The sequence below is a fragment of the Salvelinus namaycush genome, chromosome 1, assembly GCF_016432855.1.
Source record: "Salvelinus namaycush isolate Seneca chromosome 1, SaNama_1.0, whole genome shotgun sequence".
NCBI classification, from domain to species: domain Eukaryota; kingdom Metazoa; phylum Chordata; class Actinopteri; order Salmoniformes; family Salmonidae; genus Salvelinus; species Salvelinus namaycush.
This window is the reverse complement of record NC_052307.1, coordinates 38,225,748-38,252,000: the sequence shown is the minus strand read 5'-3', so window position 1 is coordinate 38,252,000 and position 26,253 is coordinate 38,225,748. Positions and strand designations below refer to the sequence as shown.

Sequence of the window (26,253 nt, the reverse complement as noted above, 5' to 3'; positions counted from 1 at the left end):
AATCGTGCAAGCTAACAGGCGGGCCACAAACAGAAAAATAACGGAGTAGTACAACAGTGGTGTGCAGAACGACATCTTGGAACGCACAACTCGTTGATCCTTGTCACTACCACACCGGGTTCCACTCCTATCAGCTAAAAACAAGAAAAATCGGCCTCAATGGGCACGCAATCACCAACACTGGACAATTGAGGAGGGGAACAACATCGCCTGGAACATGACCGCGAGATCAGTTTTCTTGAGTGGCCTGCGCAGTCTCCAGACCTCAACTCAATGGAATTGGCTGTAAGCAGCATGAATGTACCGCCTTCCAATCTGCAGCAACTGTGTGATGCCATCGTGTCAGCATGGTCCAACATCCCTGTGGAACGTTTCCGACACCTTTGTAGAATGCCCCAAATAATTCAGGATGTTCTGGAGGAAAAGTGGGGTCTGACCCAGTACTAGATGGGTGTCTCTAATAAACTCTCTGGTGAGTGTATCCCTTTTATACATAACATATAAACATCTGAATTTTTAAGTAAACATTAAATGATTTATTAATCAATGCCACAAACCTGGGACATCCCGAAGCACCATATGAAGTATTATTACTATCCGAGAGCGCACAGATTCTTATGCTTTTCCATTTTAGGAAATCGACCAGCACAAATGGCATGTAAAAACAGTATATTTTGGTGGATGAGTTAGAAATGGAAAAACTGGACAAGGAAGGTAGGTTTTATATAAAATACTAGGTCCCCTCCAGCAGAATGAGAAACACACTTAACGTACTCAAAACAAGGAAGCCATGCCTAAACGTAGCTATATCAACACCTTTCTTGTCAATTTAACAGGTCCATGTTGCTGCTGTTAATTGTGAGCAGCACGTTTACCACTGCATTCAGTCTGAACCCCAGAGTAAGCAGGAGGACAGCATTACACAGGTGAAAAGGGTAGCAAAAACAGTACACCACAACACTTACATTTATTTAATTTTTTTTACGTTACTGAGTCTAGATGTTATCAAATCAGGAGAAGAACAAGTGAAGGAAGCAGCGTAGGGAAAATGGGTGAAGGTAGGTTGGGTTTAAGAGAAGATGGAGAGTTCCGAATTGTCTGAAGTTGAGGGACCATTGGGCGTAAAAGGCTTATTGTGGAATAAGGGATAGCTAGAGAGATGTTTGGCCATGGAATAAACATAAAAGTAGATGCTAAACGTTGTTTTAGAGAATTTGACAGTACGTCCAACCGGCCTCACAACCGCAGACCACGTGTAACCAAGCCAGCCTAGGACCTCCATATCAGGCTTCTTCACCTGTGGGATCGGGAGAGCGGTGCTGAGGAGTGTTTCTGTCTGTAACAAAGCCCTGTTGTGGGGAAAAACTCATTCTGATTGGCTGGGCCTGGCTATACCCTCCCAGACCTACCCATGGCTGCACCCCTGCCTAGTCATGTGAAATCCATAGATTAAGGCCTAATGAATTTATTTCAGTTGACTGATTACTTTACATAAAATGTAACTCACTAAAATCTTTTAAATTGTTGCGTTTTATATTTTTGTTAATTATAGAGATAAAGCCATCAGTCTCGCGTGTTAATATGGTCATCACTCACTCACTGTTAAATTTGTCAAGGTCCCGACATCAGTGTTAGCTATCCTGCTACAGCGCTTTTTGATGTTGGGATGCGCACGCATCACTCGAACGTGCTGTTTGATGGTAAACAGAAAATGGCTCTAAACAGATGGAGCAGAAGTGAGCCAAGGGCCCAATATAGAACTGCATCTTTTCTATAACACCCTCTGGAAGAGTGTGAGGCTGTGTCCCAAATGGAATCCTAGTATTCCCTATATAGTGCACTACTACCATAGGGCACTGGTCAAAAAGAGTGCACTATATGGGAAATAGGGTGCCATTTGGGACCTCCTTAAGTCTTAATAGTAAACAATTAGCCTAAAAGAGGATGCTAATCAGTCTGGACTCTTCCTGTTGACATCTCTCAAACGGATAGACAGACAGGCAGAGTCTTCTATTTGTAAATAGCAGGCTCTTGATGGAGACTGCCTGTCGTGTTTTCAGATTAGCGCCACGGTCGCCACCCTTCAGTGCCCTAGGTACACGGGGCTTAATTAATGTCTGGCCTCTGACAGCAGCTTACAGCTAGCTAGCTGACCTCACACAGCCTGCCTAGCCCTGAGGATCACCAGCCCCAATAGGTGGCAGGTTGTGGAGGAGCACGTAGACCGTACCTTGCCGTAGTGCTTTGATAATCCCCATAGTCATACCATTTCAATTTGAGTCAATTAACCCTTGTGTGGTGTTCGTGTCTGTGGGGCCCATTTTAAATGTTTACTGAAAGAAAAATGATACAATAAATAATTTGTTCAACTTGAGACTCATTGGCCTTTGCTCATTTTCTGTGAATAACATCGGCGGCAGAGAGACAAGCTAGCTGCAATCGGGTCAGTGTGGGACAAGTGGGTGGGACCGCCTTCCCCTGTTTTACAACCCTGGGGCCAATGTTACTGTTGCTGAGCAGCTTATGCCATTTAGGGGCCGTTGCCCCTTCAGGCAGTACATACTGTCTAAACCCACAAAATATGGAATCAAGATCTGAGCTGCCTGTGATGCTGCTTCATCATATGCGTGGAACTTGCAAGTGTATACGTGGCAGTTAGATGGAGATGGCCCCTGAGAAGAACCAAAGGATGTGGGTTGTCCTGGATGTGACACAGGGACTCCGTGGCCACAACATCACATGCAACACGTTTTTACTTTGCACAAGTTTGGACAGGAGCTCCTCTCGGAAGCTGACGATGGTAGGAACAGTACGTAAAATTACAATACCATAAAAGGAGGGGTGGACAATTTAGACAAGCTGGTGACTGGCTACAGCTGCAAAAGAAGAACCCTAAGCTGGCCACTTGTGATATTCATCAACATCTTGGAGATCTCGGCGTACAACACGTTTGTCATCTGGATGGCATTGAACCCAGATTGGAACAGAGCTTCAGAGGGGACGGCTCTTTCTCGAGGAGCTGGGTAAGACCTCAAATCCAGAGGAGGCAACATATCCCAAGGACCCCAGCTTCTGAGGCCATCGTGAGGAGGATTCAGGAGGAGGATGCTGGTGCCCCATCCGCCCGATCCACAGAACCAACAACTCCAATACCGGAAGTAAGTATGAGTGATGGTGTGTGTGTCTGACTCTATTACCTTGGCCTGCTGTAACTATATATGTGAGTGAGATGTTAGTAAAATTCCTCAACTAAGTGTTTTCATCATTCTAGATTGCAGCCGGTAGCAACAAGAAGAAGCGCTGCGACTTGTGTGTGGACCCAAGAAGGACAGGAAGACACAGTACACATGCATCAAGAAATACATTTGCAACACACACAGAGTAAAACTCTGTCCATGTGGTGTGTAGACTGGCCTTAATCTGTGTTCAATGGGGCTCATTTATAATTTCCATAAAATATAGTGTGTCATTTGTCCTTCCCATTTGTTCAATTCAAAGCAATAGACATCAATAGCGATAACTTTTGCATTTATATTTGTTCAAGATAAACATGATTTTATTCCACCCATGTCTTAATTATATAAAAAAAGGGATAGCACTTTTATTGATATATATGTTATCTAGCCGAGGTAAATGGCAAACGTTAACCATGTATGCTGTCTATATTGCTTGTAATTGACATGTGAACATTTTTAAGTTTTTACATAAATTGTTACGGCTGTATTGTTTTAAAAGACCAACAACATTATTGGGTTATGAGACCCGCAAACATTGGGTGAATAACAAAAACATGACCACCGCCACACAAGGGTTAAATTTGAATTCTGTTTCTGAATTCATTGGAGTTCCCAGAAAATTATTGCCATTGTTTTTTCTATTCCAGGTCTTCAGTAGTTTTTTTTAAATGGAATTGACTCTGGCAGACAGTTCATAGGCATACAACCCCTTCACATCAAAATGGAGGAGACAGTCTACTTGACTCACCTTTTAGTTTGGTAGAGTTGGAGAGATTGCAGTACTACATTTACGTCTTCTGTTTTGCATACAGTATGCTGCTAGATGGACACCAGCCCTTCCCAAATGGCACCCTATTCCCTTAATACTAGGTCAAAAGTAGAGCAGTAGATAGGAATATGATGCCATTTGGGACGCAGTGTGTGCTGACAGATGAACGAGGCAACCTCAAGTGTACCCAGAGAGGATTTGGTTATATGTGTCAGTTGTGGATTTATTGACCCACGGACAGTTGTGGAGAATGATGAATGGCTTGTAGTCAGTTGAGCCTGCTTAGGCCGCAAGCAGCTGGATGCTGCCTATGGAAGACCATCACTAGTTGACATGGATGCTTTGTAAAGACCTGGGTCTTGTTGTTTGTTCATACCCCTCACAACCTATTTTCTCCTTTCAATGTTTTTGTCATTTTTAATTACATGGTTTACAGGGTAATCTCAAGTAGTTATTTTTTTTAATTTTTTTGTCACGCTGCTGAGGAAACATATTCCGTTCTCTCTCTTGTTGTCTTCTAAAGTTTCATGGCCATAGCCAGGGTCTAGACTAGCATATTGTTGAGAGACCGTGCTTTCTGAGGAAAATGAGATATGGGGGGGGGGGGGATTATAGCCTGCTGGTACTGAATGAAGATTACAGGAGATCTGCTCTCTGTCAGAACCCAACTGAGAAGCCTGATTTGTCAAGTGCAAAAAAAAAGCCATTTGGGCCAGATATTGAGTTAATTAGTCAGATCGGGAAAACTGAATTTGCGTGCCAAATTGCACCCTATTCCCTACATAGTGCACAACTTTTGACCAGAGCCCTAGACGAAATAGGCTGCAATTTGGGACGTAGGGGACGTATGAGAATGAGGGAGAATAAATATAGGTCAGTATTTGTAGCTTTTTTTTAGCTACTTTAATATTACATTCAGATGAGATTCAAGGGTTTGTTTTTGCTTTTCAGGGTCAAAACTCATGAATATCTCATTGATAACGCTCCAGAAGCAGACTGGAGCATAGTTTACTACTTAAAATAAACACTGTCCTTTAACGTTTACTAACCCCCTTAAAATAAATGTTCCCTTCTCGCTATCGTTTGTCTTAATCTTAGTTTGTCTTAATCCCACCTTCCCCCACCCCTTCTCGCCATCCTCGGATTCTGCATTCACAGTTTGACTCGCACCTGATGTCACGCTGTCTGTTGCCATGGCAGTCGTTATGGCAACCACAGCAGCCTAGAGTTTCAGTGGTTGGCTGAGTCCTTTTTGTGGGGAGAGTCAATAAGGGGTTAATATTGATAAATTTACTTTTAATTATTTGCTTCCCTCAGCCTATTGAATGCTTACAGAGCATTGGCAGGCAGAGACGAACAAGCCTACGGCTGATTTTATGAATCCTCTAACAGCCTTGCTAAGTCGAGCCCAGCCAAGACCTCACACACACACACACACACACACACACACAAAGACTAAAGCTTCGTCCCGATTGGCTATTCCCTGGCCTATGTAGTGCACTACTTTTGACCAGGGCCTGTCATTTGGTCTAACTCTCCGCGGAGAGCATTATTTAGTCGGTTAGGAGTTTAGTCAGCCTGCCTAACAGTAAAAACACCTATCTCAACATGACACCAAACATACAACCCAACAGGAGTCAGGAGCCTTTGGCAGACTGACTGACTCACTCACTGTTCTAGTCACAGTGAGGGTTACTATTCCATGAGAAAAGGGCCTTTAGCTAACAGCACAGTCTTTACCCTTATCTTAGGACCCACCTGCTGGCCCATATAGTCCCCCAGCCCAGAGAGCATGTCCACCTCCACCCCACTACACACCGGTCAGGTGGCGACAGAGGCCACATGACCATGGCCCCAAAAACAACATCAAACACCAGTCAAGAAATACTGTAGTTTAATATTCTGTTCACATCAGAGTGAAGGATTTCAACCTCCTCCATGGTAGCCTAAACCTGCAGAATAATTTCTGACCCTTAGATAACAAACTCTACAAGCTAAAGACTGCCCCCAGACTTCAGAGGAGTTTGGTTTCTCTGACTCAACCATAGTGGTGAGATTTGGTACAGTGAGGAATTTGGCTGGTTTTCCTGAGAGGTAGTGAAGTAGATGTCGGACTAGGTATATCCTCAGCTAAAACTATAGATGTGACTCAAATGGCACCCTATTCCCTGTGTAGTGCACTTATTGTGACCATTGCTCTGGTCAACAGTAGTGCATTACACAGGGAATAGGGTGCCATTTGGGACGTAATGTCTATTCTGATTAGCTGTAGCTCAGTGAGTGGTAGGGCTGGCCTGAAGGCGTATTATATTAGATGACGTACTGTCAGGCACCAGTAATTATGATTCTATTTTTTCCTTTGTCTATTTTCTCTCTCACTCACTCTTCCGTTGTCACCTTAGGCACCCTGATAATAGCTAGGCTATAAGACTCATGAGATGCCTCTGTGCATAATGTTATATGCTTAGTTCTCTAGTGTGTGTGTGTGTCCAATTTGTGTGGAAGCCTCAATGGGTATTGTCATAGAGACGGGTGTTTTGATTGACAATACATTTGATTAGCATTTTTACAGGAACATGTTTAAGTAATATGTCTGCTGATGTTAGCACCAACAGTCAGGAAGAGATGGGCTTGCCTTTTCACTGTTAGCGCAGGTGCACTGACGTTAAAATCCAAATGGATGTGAAGACTAATGTTTCTCTGTGTCTTACTATCTCCACAGGGTCTTCTTCAGTATGCCCGCGGAGCTTAGACTGTGCCCGAGCAGGGCGTCATTTCTGCCAGCCGGGCAGCTCACACTGCGGCCCCTGCCTCAACCCGCTGGTAGAGAACTCGCATGGCAGATGCATAGTGAAGAGGAGACACGCTCACGCCTCCCATTTTGGTATGTTCACTTATCCCTACTAATGCCAATGCATTGCTGTTTTACTGCTAGTGTAGAAACAGTAGTCAAAGCCACAAAGCATGTTTCGTTGCAAGCCTTGACCAAGCCTTTGGGCCAAATATCCCCTCTCCTTCTGAATTTCAAAAGATGCTGAATGTAAGTGTACCCAATGTTCCCTCTAAGCTCAGAGAGGTTGCACGGCAACCTCAGGACTGCCGTGCAGAAGAAATATCTGCCTGCGCAGAGAAGCACTAGTTTGAACTTCACTCAACTTTCTAGAGTTTTCCCCGTTAGTTAACACTATCAACATTTCCCTTTACTGTGGGAATTGTGATCGAATCAATGCAATATTACCCACTTTCAATGCAACATACCGAAACAAAACGAACTATGCAAGACTTGGGGTGTTTCTCAAAAAAGCATACTACCATGCATCAATGCAAGCTTCAACGGAAAGTATGCAATTAAAAATAAAATGCAACCACTTAAAAAATGTGGTAAAATTTCTTGAAATCAGTTATTTCATTGTTTGAGCTGAAGCGAGAGAAAATACACTCCGCCATCGGAATGAAATGTTTGATATGTTAATAAATACATGCTGTGTTAATTTTGGCATGTTTACCTGTCTACATAACGTAGATCACAAGCCCATAATAAGTCAATAGGGCTATCTAGCTAGCTAGCCACGAAGAATTGGTAGGTACCCCCAAAAAATGTACATCTACCTTGCATAACATTAGTTTGCCTGTTTAACTAGCTGGCTAGTTAGATTATTACGATTGAATTATCTAGCTGATAATAGTTATTATATTTGCTTTGTGAATATCTTGTTTTGTCTTGTTGCTATTGTCCTGGCTGGAAGAAGGTTCAGTAAGTGGGGAGGTGAAGCATGAGGTAATACAGTAGAGGGAGTGCGAGTGCTTCGCAAATGTAATGTTTTATGCATTCTCCACATTCTCGTTCTCACAAGCGTACACAAGAGAACATTGTCGGAGAATGCCCTCATAGCATGAGAGCGGAGCACTGTATTATGCATATTGAGTATGCAAAACTAACTATGCAAGATATTTTGTTGTAAGCAGAATGCATCGGAGTAAGATTCTATTGCATTGACAGATATGACAGGCCCGAACTCTACACAGATCGGTGTGTCGTAACCAATCAGAGCTGCAGTAGGCCTATTTGCAAATATACCATTGCCATATATGGAACTGTGCCATTTACTTTGAACTGGACTATGTTTACAGCATGAGCGGTGTCATGACTCTCCTGTGAGGATCCAAAGATCAGGCTACAATCGATCAGCGTCTACAGAGCCATTGGTGTGTGGGTTTTGGTCTCTAGTATTGGTGAATGGAATCTTTGTTACGGAAGGTTTTGCAGCCCAAACATTCTAACGTCCAACAGTGAACACTGGGACAGTATATTTGAACATCCGAATGTGGGGAATGATGAGAGATGGGAAATTAATTTATATATTGTCATTAAAAATTATATAAAAGCGATATAACGAAAATATATTTTAACTTGAAGAGCTTTCACACTGTGTATATCAGGTTTACATCCTTTACGCTGTGTAGGAAATATCAAAGATGAAGATAATATTTTTGTTAACTTCTTCTTAACAGGGGGCGCTGTTTTCACTTTGGGAAAAAATCGTGCCCAAATTCAACGGCCTCGTACTCTGTTCTAGATCATACAATATGCATATTATTATTACTATTGGATAGAAAACACTCTGAAGTTTCTAAAACTGTTTGAATTATATCTGTGAGTAAAACAGAACTCATTTGGCAGCAAACTTCCAAACAGGAAGTGAAAATAATGAAAATGGGGCTCTGTGTCAGGGCCTGCCTATTCAACTGGCTTATATTTATGGATCTGTATGCACTTCATACGCCTTCCACTAGATGTCAACAGGCAGTAAAATGTTGAATGGGGTGTCTAGCTTGATGTGAGACCGAATGAGAGCTTTTGTAGTGACAGGTCCGCTCTTTTGTCAGTATTCAACTGCGCACCAGGGAACCTCACATTGTCTTCTGAAATGCGTTACGTATACACGACGAAATGCTCCGGCTCTGATTTTATTGGATACATATGAGAAAAACATCATAAAGTAGGATCCCGGATCCAGGAGGGTGACTCGTTAGTTAAGATAGGAATGTGATTTTAGATTTCTAACGAGATCATAGTTTTTGATGTTTTGCCCGACGTTTTGCCTGTTTTACCCGTCAGTATGACAGAAATGCCTCTTTTTACCCAAGTGTATAAAAGACTGAGTTAAGAATTGACATACCAGACTAGAAGGACCACAAGCTGCAGCTAGGTCTCCATTGGTCACGACCCTGAAAAACAACACGAGTTGAAGAAGACAAAGTAGCCTCTAACCAATCAATGTTACGGTTGAGTAGCTGTTCTAAGTACTGTATCTAAGAAAGTGAATAGGACCATCCGGTGATTCTCTTCAAATCATCGTCGACTACACTGCTCTCATCACAACTCTGGGGATCATCAACACAGCTGATTAGCTGTCCTCAGAAGACCACTCTTCCAGAACGAGTGAAAGTAAACACAGACAACTAAGGAGAAGGACATTGTGACCTCTTGTGGACATACAGAGACTTACACTTACGAACTAAGGAGAAGGCCCAATCGAACCCTTTTCACGAAGGCCTGGGTCCAACAGAGATACACGACGAAGACCTTCAACACGTAAATACATGCATTACTTCTTACCCAAACGGGCAGCAGTTCGGGGCAAGGTATTAGGATTACTGTGAGTGTAGTTCCTGACTGTATCTAAGTGTTGTCTCTCTTTAACTCTCCATCTTTTGTAACAAGTGTCATATTGTGTTAGTCCACTAGGGACCTGTTTTCTTCTTATTAAGTTTCAAATCAGTAAGTGTATGTGTGTGTCATCATTTAGTTTGTTAGTAAATAAATAATCAAATCAATTTGTGTGGTACGGAATAATCAGTAAGACTCAGGGTTGTGCAGATTCAAGAAGTCTGCAATGTTCAGAATGAGACTGATATGAGGTAATGATTATGTGACTTATCGATTTATATAACTTATGTATATATTCTTTAGTATAATTCGGGAGATGGAAACTCATTAAACAACTTCCTCCGTGGTTCCCCAAATTCCTACTGAGTTAATTGTTGCATGATTAATTTAGTCTGGTAACAATTAAACATGGTAGGTAATTATTAGATAAATAACACTCATCACATAAATGAAGTCACGTCACGACAGCGGTCATGAGTAGATGCACTTGTTTTGAGATCAAATCGAGAGCTAAATGTAGCCACGTGCACTTTTGTTCGTATCCTTTGCTAGTTAGTGAGTTATTAGCCAAGTTATAGATCATTTGTAGTCAGCCATGGGGGAGTGATTGCTTTTTACAAGAGCTGCAATCGTGTGCATTTCAAGCCATCTTTGAAAAGTGAGTCAGGTAAAGTGCCTTTTCATGTTTTTAAAGGAGCAGTGTTGTATTTTGAGACAGGCTTGAAGAGCTAAGTAGCCAATACGTGGAGGGTAGCATAATTTGTCTGATTCTCTGTAATAGTGGTATGGGAATAATGATGCATTTTATTGTGTACAGTGGCTTGCGAAAGTTTTCACCCCCCCCCTTGGCATGTTTCCTATTTTGTTGCCTTACAACCTGGAATAAAAAAAATGGGGGGGGGGGGGGTGTATCATTTGATTTACACAACATGCCTACCACTTTGAAGATGCAAAATATGTTTAATTGTAAAACAAACAAGAAATAAGACTTCCGTCTATTTGTAGAGCCACCTTTTGCAGCAATTACAGCTGCAAGTCTCTTGGGGTATGTCTCTATAAGCTTGGCACATCTAGCCACTGGGATTTTTGCCCATTCTTCAAGGCAAACTGCTACAGCTCCTTCAAGTTGAATGGGTTCTGCTGGTGTACAGCAATCTTTAAGTCATACCACAGATTCTCAATTGGATTGAGGTCTGGCATTGACTAGGCCATTCCAATACATTTAAATGTTCCCCTTAAACCACTCAAGTGTTGCTTTAGCAGTATGCTTAGGTTCATTGTCCTGCTGGAAGGTGAACCTCCATCCCAGTCTCAAATCTCTGGAAGACTGAAACAGGTTTCCCTCAAGAATTTCCCTGTATTTAGCGGCATCCATCATTCCTTCAATTCTGACCAGTTTCCCAGTCCCTGCCGATGGAAAAACATCCCCACAGCACGATGCTTCCACAAACATGCTTCACTGTGGGGATGTTGTTCTCGGGGGGAAGAGAGGTGTTGGGTTTGCGTTTTCCTTGATGGCCAAAAAGCTCAATGTTAGTCTTATCTGACCAGAGTACCTTCTTCCATATGCTTGATGAGTCTCCCATATGCCTGTTGGCGAACACCAAACATTTTTGCTTATTTTCTTTTTTCCTGGCCACTTCCGTAAAGCCCAGCTTTGTGGAGTGTATTGCTTAAACTGGTCCTATGGACAGATTAGTCCATAGGAAGTATGGAGTAGTGCCTTTCCTTAGCCACAGTGTGTTATATGTTCAAAAGTGCTATCTCACAACACGATGAAACCTTCACTCTTGCGCAGACATTTAGAATCAAAACATGCCAATTAGAAAAATAAGCCATGGGAGTTTTTTGAGCGAGAATTAAGACTTCCAAGTAGTAAGACATGTATAAAGGCAACAGATACTATTAAAAGAAGGGGCTAGAAGAGTCTTATATTGTGAGCTACCGAGTGGCTAGGACAGGCAAGCTCCACACTATTCTGTAGAACTTAATTCTTCCTGCTGCCACGAATATGGCTGAGACAATGCTGGGGGAAAAGGCCCAAAAAACTATACAGAAAATGCCTTCATCAAACAACACTGTTTCACGACGCATCAGTGACATGGCAGGAGATGTTTTGAAACAATTACTGCTTCGCATACAAGCCAGTGCAATATATGCCTTCCAGCTGGATGAGTCAACAGACGTGGCGGGCCTGGCACAGCTCCTGGTAAATGTCCGTTACGTTTATGGGGGGTCAATTAAGGAAGACATCCTCTTCTGCAAACCACTGGAAACCAGGACAAGAGGAGAGGATATTTTTAAAGTACTGGACAGCTTTGTGACATCAAATGGACTTTGGTGGTCAAGATGTGTTAGTATCTGTGGCGCAAAAGCCATGACAGGGAGACCTAATGGAGTGGTAATGCGCGTGCAAACAGTTGCCCCCGACGCCACTTGGGTACACTGCAGCTCTTGCTGCCAAGGGAATACCTGACAGCTTGAAAGACGTTTTGGACACTACAGTGAAAATGGTTAACTTTGTTAAAGCAAGGCCCCTAAACTCTTGTGTATTTTCTGCACTATGCAATGATATGGGCAGCAACCATGTAATGCTTTTACAACATACAGAAGTGCGCTGGTTGTCAAGGGGCAAACTATTCACACTTTTTTTTAAATTGAGAGACAAACTTAGTTTTCTTTAATTTTCACTTGTCTGACCACTTGCATGATGAGTTTCTCACACGACTGGCCTGTCTGGGTGATGTTTTTTCTCACCTGAATGATCTGAATCCAGGATTACAGGGACTCTCCACAACTATATTCAATGTGCAGGACAAAATTGAGGCTATCATTTAAGAAGTTGGAGCTCTTTTCTGTCTGCATTAACAAGGACAATACACAGGTATTTTCATCATTGTATGATTTTTTGTGTGCAAATGAACTCACAATGTCAAATGTGATATAGCGAAGCACCTGAGTGAGTTTGGTGCGCAATTACGCAGGTTATTTCCCAAAACGGACGACACAAACAACTGGATTCGTTAACCCTTTCATGCCCTGCCTCCAGTCCATTTACCGATATCTGAACAAGAGAGCCTCATCGAAATTGCATAAAGCAGTTCTGTGAAAATGGAATTGAATCGGAAGCCACGGCCAGATTTCTGGATTGAGCTACGCTTTCTTGCTTTGGCAAATCGCGCTGTTAAGACACTGTTGCACTTTGCAACCACGTACCTATGTGAGAGGGGATTCTCGGCCCTCACTAACATGAAAACTAAATACAGGCACAGACTGTGTGTGGGAAATGACTTAAGACTGAGACTCTCTCCAATACAACCCAACATTGCAGTTATGTGCATCCTTTCAAGCACACCCTTCTCATTAACCTTTGAGTTATTCACAATTTTCAATTAACAAATAAAGTTTTCTATATAAGATGGCTAAATAAAGAGCAAAATTATTGATTATTATTATTATTTGTGCCCTGGTCCTATAAGAGCTCTTTGTCACTTCCCACAAGCCGGGTTGTGAAGACAACTCACACTCATTCTTATGTTTAATAAATGTATTGTATAGTGTGTGTGTGTGTGTGTGGCAGGCTTATAATGACAGCAAAAAAACATTTGAGAGTCCCCTGCCCTGGTGCTAGAGGGGGTACGTAGCTGGAGGTTGAATGTTTGAAGGGGTTCGGGACTATAAAAAGTTTGGGAACCACTGGTCTAATCGAATGTAGGCCTACATTGAACACCACACATTGGCTGCTACTGTAGGCTGAATGATATAACAGCTATTTCCATGTTAGAATGTTATGAGATCCATTTTCTCCATTGGTTTTGATGGTAGCCCACTCTGGTAGGACTAAATTATGATCAAATTGCCACAGCAGTCAACTTGACCACTGTCAAAACTAAGTTAAAGCGGGTACAGCCGCAGTGTTCGCAGTAAACGAGCGCCAGGAGTTGCACAGAATTTTCACAATGTTCAAGTTTGCGCTCAGCAGACCTTTTGAGGGAACATCGAGTGTACCCCCACGAGATTCGTCCTAATAACCTGTTACACAAAACGAGGGCACAGGGAGAACTGTTCCACATTGTCTGTCCCATCTCACGAGAGACTAGTTTAATGTGAAAAATAAGTTAATATTGCTCACTTTTTAATGGATAATAGCAGTCTCCCCTCCAGTCCCCCCACTGCCTCAGACTTTAACGAGTGTGAATGAGACAGCGTAGGAGGTGCGTCATCAGGGGACTGAGAGCTGATAGCTCAGGGAAAAGGTCCGTTATTCCAATGGAGAGAGCGAGCCAGAGCAATGGGAAAGGATTCATAAGGGTTCAACATGAGAATGGATGACTTTAATAAAGTGGTACTGATACAAAACAATTGGCATTAAAACCCATAAAGATATCTCTTAGATTTAGTCATAGGCCAGACAGACACTGGAGGGAGGGGCGACTCCAGGAAAGCCCTACATAAAGAAGGAAAGGAATTGAAAGACTGAGACCTGATTCACCGTCGGTCTGTGAGATTACAGCCTAGTCACAACAAAGTCGAAACGAGTATCCCTCGGCGCAGATTTTAAAAGCACGACTGTCTGCCAAGCAGGTTTTCCCTGATCCACTGGCAGAAAAGACATCCCAAATGGCACGCTAATCCCTATAGAGCATGCTACTTTTAACGCAAGCGTGCCATTTGGGGACACATCCACTGACTGGCTCTAGAAGAGCTGATGGTAAACAGAGTAAATCACGAAACAGAAGGTTAGAGAGGACCCCTCTATTATTCTTTCCTCTACCACATATCTCTCTTCCTCTCTATCGCTCTCTATCCTCCTTTTCTCTTTTCCTCTTGCTGTCCTTCACACACTCTATCCTCCACCCCATACACACTTGAGCACACTGATATTGTGAGCAACAGTTTGCCCTGTTGGAAACGATCGTCCACTCGTATGGATGGCCATGTCAACACGGATGTTGGTTGTGATATAGATCATTCTACCCGTTTAGACTTTGAGTATCTGTCATCTGGACATGTTGCTTCCCAAATGGTCCCTGTATGCACTGCTCTGACCATAGTCTGGCTTCTGTTCAGAAATAGTGCACTATGTAGTGAATAAGGATGCCATTTGAGATGTACCTCTGGATTTGCAGCTGTACACACAGTTAATTCACCGATTTTAGCCCACCGCATTTAAGTGGTATCCATTTTCCTAATGGCCATTAGTTCTTTGCAGCCACTTGGGACATGACTGACACATGACTGAATTGAATGGATAAGAATGCATCGCATGCGAACCACTTTGTATGTTGTGAGGCCGGTTGGAGGGACTGCCAATTTCTCTAAAACGATGGATGTAACCCACTCGACAAACACATCTTGGCAAATGATAAATGCTCACTTAACAGGGATGTAAACAAATTTGTGCACAAAATTTGAGAGAATATTTTTGTGCAGAGTACACATACGTTTTTCAGTTGCTCAGAAAACTTGGGGGGCCAAATTAAACCACAGCACGTGGGCAGCCAGTTGGGGAACCCTGCCCTAACGTACAGCTCACTCACTTACAAAACACCTGGAACAATTATATGTAATACACTTGAGACCATGGCCACTAGGCACATGGGGCAATCGGCAGCATATTTCCAGTAGACAATGGCTGCTAGACACACAGGGCAAACAGTTGCCTATTTCAGGTAATTTCCCCCAAAACAGGGCAATATTTGCAGACATGTTCAAACAAGAGATTGGTCTTTACCCAGCCCCAACCACCCACTCGACAAACACAGAACATTTTGAGGAAATGTGACAGAATAATTACATTTGAGCATTGAGCTGCAGTATGACTCATATTTCTGTTGCCACTGTGTCCTTTGTCCCTCCCAAACGTCACCACTTTCCCTAGCTGTTGTTTAAGTCCGAGATTGTCACTTTAACTGTGACCACCAGATTATTGGAAATTGCAGCTGGAGTTGACTAACTTGCATTGGTTTCAGGTGCAACCTTTTCTCTGTTATCAATAGGGAATAGTTCACTAATATATGCATAACTGGCTTGCGTCATTAAGACCCATATGCCATCGACCACAGCTAGAAGGGAGCCAGACTGAAAAGGGTTCTGTGATTTTATAATTCAATACTTAATGACATTTACTCATTTCATATGCCAGGAGACAAGCAGTGAGGCCTTTTTGTCTTATACACCATATTGTAATGAAACAGGCAGGGAGCAGGTCTCGAACCCTCGACCTTCTAGCCCGAGGTCCGGCGCGCTATTGACTGTGCCGCAAAAGCATGCTCGTGTGGTAGAGTCCATTTCCGCGCTTATAAACCCAGGGTCGTTACACTACTCCCTCCTTTCAAAGAGCGCGTTCCCGCACTAGCTTGCGACTTTACGTCTTACAGGAACGCGCTCACCGGTCAAGCACACGCACTGTCGTGGATGCAAGGTCAGATCACTTCTGACACCAATGTAATGAAACAGGCAGGGAGCAGGTCTTTGAACCATCGACATTCTAGCCCAAAGTCCAGTGCGCTATCGACTGTGCCGCAAAAGCATGCTCAAGCGGCAGAGTCGATTTCCGCACTTATAAACCCAGGGTCGTTACAGTATTATCATGGCTCAACTATACAGCCGATATAGCCGATTTTAAACAACGATTAACAATTGGAGTTTAACTGCGACTAGTGTGGACTGACTAGAGCTCCGACGTCACATAAAATGTTCTGTGTAATTGCAGGATATTCTTTGGGTGCTGAAATCAATAGTGTTTTTATTTTAATAAATCATTTTATGTGATGTTGGTGCACCAGTCTGCTCACACCAGCTGCTGCTCAACTCCATCGTATATCGTGTTGTTTAGTCGGCTACTATTTGGGGCTATTGAGTTGCAGTGGACTTTTTATTTTATTTAACTAGGCAAGTCAGTTAATTATGGCTGCAGGGGCCATATTGAGTAGCTTGGATGAAAGGTGCCCAGAGTAAACGGCCTGCTCCTCAGTCCCATTTGCTATTATATGCATATTATTATTAGTATTGGATAGAAAACACTCTGAAGTGTCTAAAACTGTTTGAATGATGTCTGTGAGTATAACAGAACTCATATGGCAGGCAAAAACCTGAGAATAAATCCAAACAGGAAGTGGGAAATCTGAGGTTGGTCGATTTTCAACCCAGACCCTATTGAATAAACAGTGGGATATGGATCTGTTTGCACTTCCTACGGCTTCCACTAGATGTCAACAGTCTGTAGAACCTTGAATGAGGCTTCTACTGTGATGTGGAGCCGGATGGGAGCTGTTTGAGTCAGTGGTCTGGCAGAGAGCCAGGTCCTGGTCATGTGCATTTCACATGATAGTGACCTGCGTTCCATTGCTTCTCTACAGACAAAGGAATTCTCCGGTTGGAACGTTATTGAATATTTATGATAACAACATCCAAAAGATTGATTCTATACTTAGTTTGACAAGTTTCTTCGACCTGTAATATAACTTTTTGAAGTTTTCGTCCGACGTTCGGCTGGAGCGTTTGGATTTGTGTACTAAACGCGCTAACAAAAGTAGCTACTTTTAATGGACATTATCGAACAAAACAAACAGTTATTGTGGAACTAGGATTCCCTGGGAGTGCATTCTGATGATCATCAAAGGTAAGGGAATATTTATAATGTTATTTCTGATTTCTGTTGACTCCAACATGGCGGATAATTATTTTTTTTCTGAGCGCCGTCTCAGATTATTGCATGGTTTGCTTTTTCCGTAAAGTTTTTTTGAAATCTAACATAGCGGTTGCATTAAGAACAAGTGTATCTTTAATTCTATGTAAAACATGTATCTTTCATCAAAGTTTATGATGAGTATTTATGTTTGACGTGGCTCTCTGCAATTTCTCAGGATATTTTGGAGACATTTCTGAACATGGCGCCAATGTAAACGGAGGTTTTTGGATATAAATATTAACTTTATCGAACAAAACATATATGTATTGTGTAACATGAAGTCCTATTAGTGTCATCTGATGAAGATCATCAAAGGTTAGTGATTCATTTTATCTCTTTCTGCTTTTTGTGACTCCTGTCTCTGGCTGAAAAATTGTGTTTTTCTGTGATTTTGCGGTGACCTAACATAATCGTTTGTGGTGCTTTCGCTGTAAAGCCTATTTGAAATCGGACACTTTGGTGGGATTAACAACAAGATTACCTTTAAAATGGTATAAAATACATGTATGTTTGAGGAATTTTAATTATGAGATTTCTGTTTGAATTTGGCGCCCTGCACTTTCTCTGGCTGTTGTCATATCATCCCGTTAACGGGATTGCAGCCATAAGAAGTTTTAAGAACAAAGTCTTATTTACAATGACGGCCTACCAAAAGGCCTCCTGCGTGGACGGGGGCTGGGATTAAAAATATAGGACAAAACACACATCACGACAAGAGAGACAACACTACATAAAGAGAGACCTAAGACAACAACATAGCATGGTAGCAACACAACACATCTGTCAGTAAGTGTCCATGATTTGAGTCATTGAAAGAAGAGATTGACAATAAACTGTCCAGTTCGTGTTTGTTACAGCTCGTTCCAGTCGCTAGCTGCAGCGAACTGAAAAGACGAGCGACCCAGGGATGTATGTGCTTTGGGGACCTTTAACAGAATGTGACTGGCCACGTCATAATACCCATAAAACCTAGCGTTCAAACACTGAAATGGTTCCAGTTGTTTTTCCACCATTAATTTTATCCTTTGTAGATTTTAGAAACACTTCAAATAAGGGCTATGTTTTGTGTAAGCTTACCCTGGCATGAAATGTTGATATCCATGTAAATCTCTCACGGACAAGGTGGCTTTATTCAATATATTTGGCTCTATTTACTCTGATTCAAAAATTCTAAATAGCATCAAAGAAGACGTCATGCAAGACTACAAATCTCTGCAAGCTGCTGCACGTCATCACATGTGGTCTGCGGTTGTGAGGCCGGTTGGACGTACTGCCAAATTCTCTAAAACGACGGAGGCGGCTTACGGTAGCGAAATGAATGTATAATTCTCTGGCTTCAGCTCTGGTGGACATTCCTGCAGTTAGCATGCCAATTGCACACTCCCTCAAATTGAGACATCTGTGGCATTGTGTTGTGTGACACAACTGCACATTTTGAGAGGGGTCCTTTATTTTTGCCCAGCACAAGGTGCACCTGTGTAATGGCCATGCTGTTTAATCATCTTTTTGATATAGCACACCTGTCAGGTGCATGGATTATTTTGGTAAAGGAGAAATGCTCACTAACAGGGATATAAACAAATTTCTACATCAAATTTGAGAGAAATAATATTTTTGTGCATATGGAACATCTTTTATTTCAGCTCATGAGAGAGTTATATCTGTGGTCTGCTGCATACAATAGTTGCATTGAACTGAATAGGAAGAATTGATGACAGGGTGCCCAGCAGTTAATATTATTCAGAGCTGCTTGGAAGCCACTGGTCAATTCATCACTATTGTATTATTGTGCACTTCACTTTACTGACCTCTAGGCGAAGAGCACTTACAATGTGGTCGGTTGGCACGAAAGCTATGGAGTGATGATGTATATGACCAAAGTCTCACATTTTGAAAACATTTATTACATCAGAAAATAATAATACCCAACAGTACTTGAAATGGCCTTTAGAAATGGGTCTTTGGTTCATTTACGGTTCTTCACCTCTGAACCACATATTTAATCTGAATCTGACCCCCTCTCTTTTTTTATTTGTATTTATTCAACCCTTATTTTACCAGGTAAGTTGACTGAGAACACATTCTCATTTACAGAAATGACCTGGGGAATAGTTACCTTCTATCCTCTCCCCTCCCTTCCCTTTCTTGGTTCCTTTCTCTGTTGCCCTGGTTATGGTTTTCATTCATGATTTCTCTCTCGCTCTCCCTCCGTCTTTCTCTCTCTATCTCTCTCTATCGTTCTCTCCCTACCTCCTCTGTGCCCTCCACCCACACGCTCAGAGCACCTCTTCATGACAGAGACGCTGACCTATCCACCCACACACTGCGACACATTCCCCCACTCTCACTAATATGTAATGTACAGACTCTCTTACACACACAAATACACGCATGCATGCACACACACTCTCTCTCACATACACACACTGCACCACTCTCCCTCACACACACACACACACACACACACACACACACACACACACACACGTATGCACGAAAGCACCTCACATTCACTCTGTCATAGACACCCACCCACACAGAGGTTCTCTCACTTTGATCCAGCTAGCAACACACAGTATCACTGGCTTACTCAGTCTCATACATAGACACACAGGCATTACAGTACCACACACACACATTCTAACACTTACAGCACCGTACTGCTATGCAGTTTATCACCTCACTGCTCTCACCTCACCTGTGAAACCAGCATTTATTAATTACTGTTGATATAGTAACCCTTTATGATTAATCACAAACCAATCCAATGTAAGAAACATGCAGCGTGTCATCTCTGCAAATACAAAGATATTTAATGCTTTTGCAAGGCTGCAGTTTGTGTTTGCGCAAGCCTTTTGTACTTGATGAATGATTTGGATTTGGATCCTTGCACTTATCATCGACTCACTTGTTGTAGGTGTGTGTGTTTATCCACACAAGGGCAGCATGGACCAGTTCTTTCTAACTGGAATTCCTCTGTGTCCCTATGAGTAGCAGTATGGGGTATATGGATGGAGTCAAGGATAGCCATGTATTTACACTGAACAAAAATATAAACACAACATGTAAAGTGTTGTGAGCTGAAATAAAAGATGCTAGACATTTTCCATATGAACAAAAAGCTTATTTTGAACACAAGTTTGTTTACATCCCTGTTAGTGAGCATTTCTGCTTTACCAAGATAAGCCATCCACCTGGCAGGTGTGGCATATCAAGAAGCTGATTAAACAGCATGGCCATTTTGTGGGGAAGAATTCATTCTGATTGACTGGGCCTGGCTCCCCAGTAGGTGGGCCTGGCTCCCCAGTAGGTGGGCCTATGCCCTCCCAGGCCCACCCATGGCTCCCGAGTGGCGCAGTGGTCTAAGACACTGCATCTCATTGCAAGAGGCGCCACTGCAGTACCTGGTTCGAATCCAGCTGCATCACATCCGGCCGTGATTGGTAGTCCCATAGGGCGGCACACAATTGGCCCAGCGGCGGCCGGGTTTGGCCGGGGTAGGCCGTCATTGTAAATAAGAATAAGTAAAATCTTTGAAGTTGTTGCGTTTTGTATTTATGTTCAGTAATAGATGCAATATGATGCATTTACATGATGACACTGTAATTCCATATGGTGGCCATGTTAGCTCCCCATTTAAAGTGTATGCCTCTGGAGTCAAGTACCAAAGACTCTGTATTTCCCTTAGTCAGCAGGGCTGTGGTTTTCCTGTTGATCTGCCACCCTGACCTACAGCAGTACTATTAATACAATTATAGGATGAATAGATACCTGATCTCTACAGTTGTGTGACTATATGGCTCTGTGTTTTGTATTATTTCGTAGCCTTTCATTCTGTGTGGAAATCAATAGCTTGTGCAGTTGATTAAGTGTAGCTTGTCTTATCAGTATCTGATGACTGATTCCCCATGGTCACTAAGGTGTAGTAGAAGGTCATCATTGGCGATTGTAGATCTCTGACTCATACCTGCAATCACCCAGATGGTGGAGGAGGAATTGCTCTCTCTCTCTCTCTGCGTCTACCTCTGTCTTCTCCTCTCCTCACATCGTTGTGTAAGTAATCATTGAAACCCAATGACCAAGATCATGTTCTCCTTTCAGCGGGCAAAGTGACCACGTTCCCTGAAGTGGATGAGGAGATAGACTTCCTGTCCACCATCATCAGCCAACAGAAGGAGTCAGGGGTCAAACATCCAGGTGAGAGAAGAAAACCTTTGGCTTTACAGTGCCATACTTTTGATCATATGATTTGCTTTATTGGTAGTATAGTTTTCCTTGCTATCAATTACCATTAATTCTCTCATTTTTGTATCTCCTAGCTCCTCTCTCTCAGGATTTTTCCAAAGCCGAGGAGGAAGATGACCGATCCATGATCCTCACCCAACGGCCTACCACAGAGCAGCCTACGACACACAATACCACTACAGCCCCGTATAACACGACTACAGCCGCCCCCACAATGACGGCCCTCACCACCACCACCCACATCCCAGCAGTCCGTAGTGGGCCCCTGATCATCCCTTACCCCTCCAACGATCATGTGTTTATTGGCATGTAACCTTCCTTATTACTTTTTAATGTTTCGATTTGAACAGCAAAATGCTTTCCTCTATATACATGAGTCCAGAACGTTCCAGTATTATCTACACATTTCTCATGGAAATATTGAACAGGGGGAACCATTGTTCTCCAATCTGAAGTTTCTCCACATCCTGATTATCTTGTGAATGCTACATTGACTTTAACTGCTCTTGGCTCTTAACCGAGGTTAGTGCCCCAAATGGCAAGATATTCCCAGGGATTCAATTTGGGATGCATACAACCTTGTGAATGGATTCATTTTCCTGTCCCACTTACTTCTCCTAGTCTGTGAACTAACCCAGACAGTGGCTTAGTCTGTCTGTCGTCTCCTCTGATCTATACCCTCTTCGAGAGATATGTCTTCCCTTTTCTCGACCAGCCGTTTTCATCCTCTTTTCCTAACACCCTTTCTTTTCCTCTTTACAGTCATGACCAGTGTGTTTGTGGTCATGGGATCTGTGGCCTTGCTCTTGGCTGGTGTCTGTTGGATCAGGTAAATTTCTCCCTACATCTGTGTCTTGTTCCAGTTGGCTTTGGTTTCTTAGATGTTGCGTGGTACTTTACTGTACATTGACTTAACTGTTTTGTGAACGGACAGTTTGGTGTGTTTTTAGTGGTCACATTGTTGCTTTGTTTTATTGTACGTTTAAGTTGCTGATTGTAAATTGTATGCACTTTAGTTGTACGGACTAGTAGAGATTTACTCCATGTAACCATTTTAGAGTCTCGACTGACTCAGCATTAATAAACAACCGAGGTTTAACTTGCTACATGACTATTTGTTATTATTACAAAGCAAATTCAGGGAGATTAGATTCATATTGGTTTAAACTTTAATCCAGAGTTCAAAACTGTGACCGAAATCCTCGAATTTGCGACCCTTTGACTTGGCAGTGCGACACCAATTTTTTAATTGCTTTAGCTGGTTACGTTAGTTTTTGGTTCATTTAAAAAAAAAAAAAATGTATCAAGATTTATTCGAACATCAATCGGTACGCAACAATGGGTATGCAAACCAGGTATTCTAAAAGTTTGATCCGAAGTCTTAGTTGACTTTGGGATGCACAATTCACCCATCATGCGCTGTTTGAATGAACATTGTCTAAAGGCTTTCACCAAAAAACTTCCCAATTAAATGTTGACTACAAAGTAGGCCTACCTGGCAGAATGATATCATAATGATTTGTATCAATTGCCCGGCATTTGTTTAGCAAATTCCGCCATCACAACATGTAGCCTACACTGTACAGTACAAAACGCTGCTAGCCAAACACAACTATCTCTTCTGGTGTGGGTTAGGCATTGTTAGAATATGCAGTTTTTGTAGTATAACAAATATCGATATATTTCAAGAGTGAAAACCTGAAAAAACTTGGAGAAACTGGGAAAATTAAATAGGGCCCTCAAAATCTCTAACAAATAACACCCTTTTTGAGATTGTGTATAGGTTATATTTTTCCCTCCAAACAATAAATGCAAATATGATATTGTCAAGTTAAAATGTCATTTTGTTTGAGGGTATGTAATTATAAGCTACTTGCTCAGCCCGCAAATTAAAGATGACATTTAAATGATGCGCAAATCATCTGCTTTGCCGGGCAAGTATTCTTTTCATTCAGGCTAGTAGTTTTCAGGTGGCACTGGCCCAGTGTGCCACTAGCAAATGTACCTGAATGTCAAGCCCTACAAGGGCATGGTCATTTAATAGATGGCTAGTCGTTAGCCTGGTTCTGTATGGAATGCAGGTACAATATGGGACACAAGTCAAAATGGAAAAAAGTCTGTCTAGAGCCCTGTGATCTATTCCATGTTATAAATGCTGACAAAGAAGAAAGTGCATTTTACAAAATAGAACCACAATCATTACAGTAGGATGTACAATGTGCTGGGTATGGCATAGAGCTAACTCTGATGTCCCTGTATCATCTCAGGATGCAGAGAGGTGTGCGCCTGGCTCAGAAGGCAGACTACCCTGCTTATGGGGGTATGGGGCCCCATTCCTATGACAACAATGTGGTGAGTACAGAACACAATCGCATTACAAAGTCATGGTTACAATAGAAATCATATAAATGTTATTTTATCCGTTTTTTTTCCTACGTTATCTTTCATGTTAGTTTGTATTTTTATTCATCGCTTTTGCCTTCTGTTTGTTTTTTTATCTTCATTTTATTGTTTTACTGTAAAGTGTGTTTTCAATTTTAAATGCAATGCAATACTAATCACATTGAAACAATCATGTTCTGTACAATAATGTTCTATTGAAACACTCCCAAATGGCACCCGATTCTTATATCGTCTGTTTAAAAGTAGTGTACTGTGTAGGGAGTAGGGTGCCACCATGCCCTCTAATGTAATCGTATGCCCTGCCTGCAGCCTGGGGATAAGAGGCTGGCTCAGAATGCCCAGATGTACCACTACCAACACCAGAAACAGCAGATGCTCTCCCTGGAGAAGTGAGTCATGCCCCAGGCCTGCTAGCTCCACTCCGTCTGTTTGTCCTGTCAGCTACGTAACCAGACTTACCTGTCTGCCCTCTGTCCCTGGCTGTCTGAAAATGTTCCTAGCTGTCAATTCCTTGTCTCCTCTTTTGTAAAGCTACTTGGTGGTCCTCCAAAGTGTTTTACCAGGAATTGAGGGGGAAAAGGACAGAGGAAGAAGGCTATTAGCGTTTCCAGACACAGCCCACGTCTCGCCTCTCTCCTCCTCTTCCCTCCCTTCTTCTCCCTTGTCTTCCTGTCAGTCTGTATCAGGGTGAATTGTAGGTTGTGGTGTGATGTTTGGATACCTCCATGACTCGGTGTTCTGTTCTGTGTTTTTCCTTATTCTTCAGACACCGGGATGAACCAAAGGTGCCTGACTCTGGGGCCACGTCAGATGAGGAGAATGAGGACGGGGATTTCACGGTGTACGAGTGTCCTGGATTGGCCCCAGTAAGAGAAAGACACACACAGTGTACTGTACAGACATGCAGGCATGGTAGAGGCAACGATACACGACTGATATCCAATATATATTTACCTCCTAGTTTGAATACATTTTTGTTAAATACTGTACATTTACTTTGAATACAATTTTATAAAAAGTAGGCTACAGACTTCTCTTCTTTTCTCTCTCGCATTTGCTTTATTGGCATGACGTATTGATACATATTGCCAAAGCTCAATGTTAAATTAGAAAATAGAGCAATTAACAATAGAAAATGAACAGGTTATGTAAATCAGAACAGAATTATCAAGTAACAATTTTAATCAGGGGAGGGGGGAAATAAATGGACTCAATACTACTAATCATAGTTTTATAAACTACACATTCTTCCTCATCTCATGGCAGGTTGTCATTAACTCTCTCTCTCTTTAGACGGGGGAAATGGAGGTGAAGAATCCTTTGTTTGATGATTCCACCCTTCAGCAGAGCCACAAGTAACCCTGACAACCCTGGACATTCTGATATGTACCTATAAAAGATATCATCCTACACGTACAGGAAGATCAAATCACACTTAATTACTCAAACACCTACAAATACACATCGGGTTTCTCTATACTAGCCTGTCTCACATGATACACTCCTAACACGGTAGGGCGGCAGGTTTGTAAGGAGAGAAGGAATGAGCGGAAGTTGTGAGAAAGACGGACTTGAAAAGGAGGAGGAAGAGAAGTGGTGGACCGTATGGACATTGTATCTGAATGGCAGATTGAAGTGGCATGCTGGTGAATCTCCTCTTGGATCGGACTGATATCTGGGACCCATGACGTCTCTCGCACTTAGAAAACCTACACGATATTGTACCTTTCCGTCTGACCTAAAATATCCATTCCTTCGTATTTTGTTATGTTTATCTTATCTCTGGTGTAATTGATCCTGTAAAATTCTTTCCTTTTTTTTTCAAACATGTGCACACATCAACCAACAAACTGACTGAGAGATTAGTGTGTATGATGATGTATAGCATTCTCCAAGTACTGCTCTCCCCTTCAGTCCTTTGCGCAGTGTCACCCCTGTACAGAGGAACTTCTGGGTCGTATTCACTAGAAATCAAACAGAAGAAAACTGACAGAGGGACTATACCTGAACTTTTCCAACAAGAAATGGTGATTTCTGTTTCCATTGCAAAATGTATTGCTACAGTGTGCACTAATGAATACCACCCTGGGTATACGACAGATACCCACAGACAGGTTCAAGGAGAACATAACAGTGGGAAAGGAAAGATGTGTTATGGGCCTATAGGTAGCTGTAGACTTGAAAACTGGTCCTAGAAATAGTTATGGAACTGCAGACGTTAGTTCAAGCCTTTGAA

The 26,253-nt window shown here is 42.3% G+C and overlaps 1 protein-coding gene across 1 annotated transcript; it reads left to right on the top strand.

Annotated features, from left to right (window-relative positions):
• Nucleotides 1-692: 692 nt before the first annotated feature.
• LOC120051545 (neural proliferation differentiation and control protein 1-like) lies at nt 693-25,376 on the top strand. The gene is made up of 9 exons (XM_038998488.1): nt 693-714; nt 6,728-6,889; nt 21,471-21,566; nt 21,689-21,919; nt 22,377-22,443; nt 23,882-23,966; nt 24,327-24,406; nt 24,784-24,883; nt 25,311-25,376. The coding sequence occupies exons 1-9, from the start codon at nt 693-695 to the stop codon at nt 25,374-25,376; spliced, it is 909 nt and encodes a 302-aa protein (XP_038854416.1).
• The last annotated feature ends 877 nt before the right edge of the window (nt 25,377-26,253 follow it).

Bases quoted from the DNA above. Each gene is read 5' to 3' on its own strand.
- LOC120051545 (XM_038998488.1), top strand. From the start codon at position 693: ATGGAAAAACTGGACAAGGAAG. The intron at 6,890-21,470 runs GTATGTTCACTT...TTCTCCTTTCAG, and splicing joins CGCTCACGCCTCCCATTTTG to CGGGCAAAGTGACCACGTTC. The intron at 24,884-25,310 runs GTAAGAGAAAGA...CTCTCTCTTTAG, and splicing joins AGTGTCCTGGATTGGCCCCA to ACGGGGGAAATGGAGGTGAA.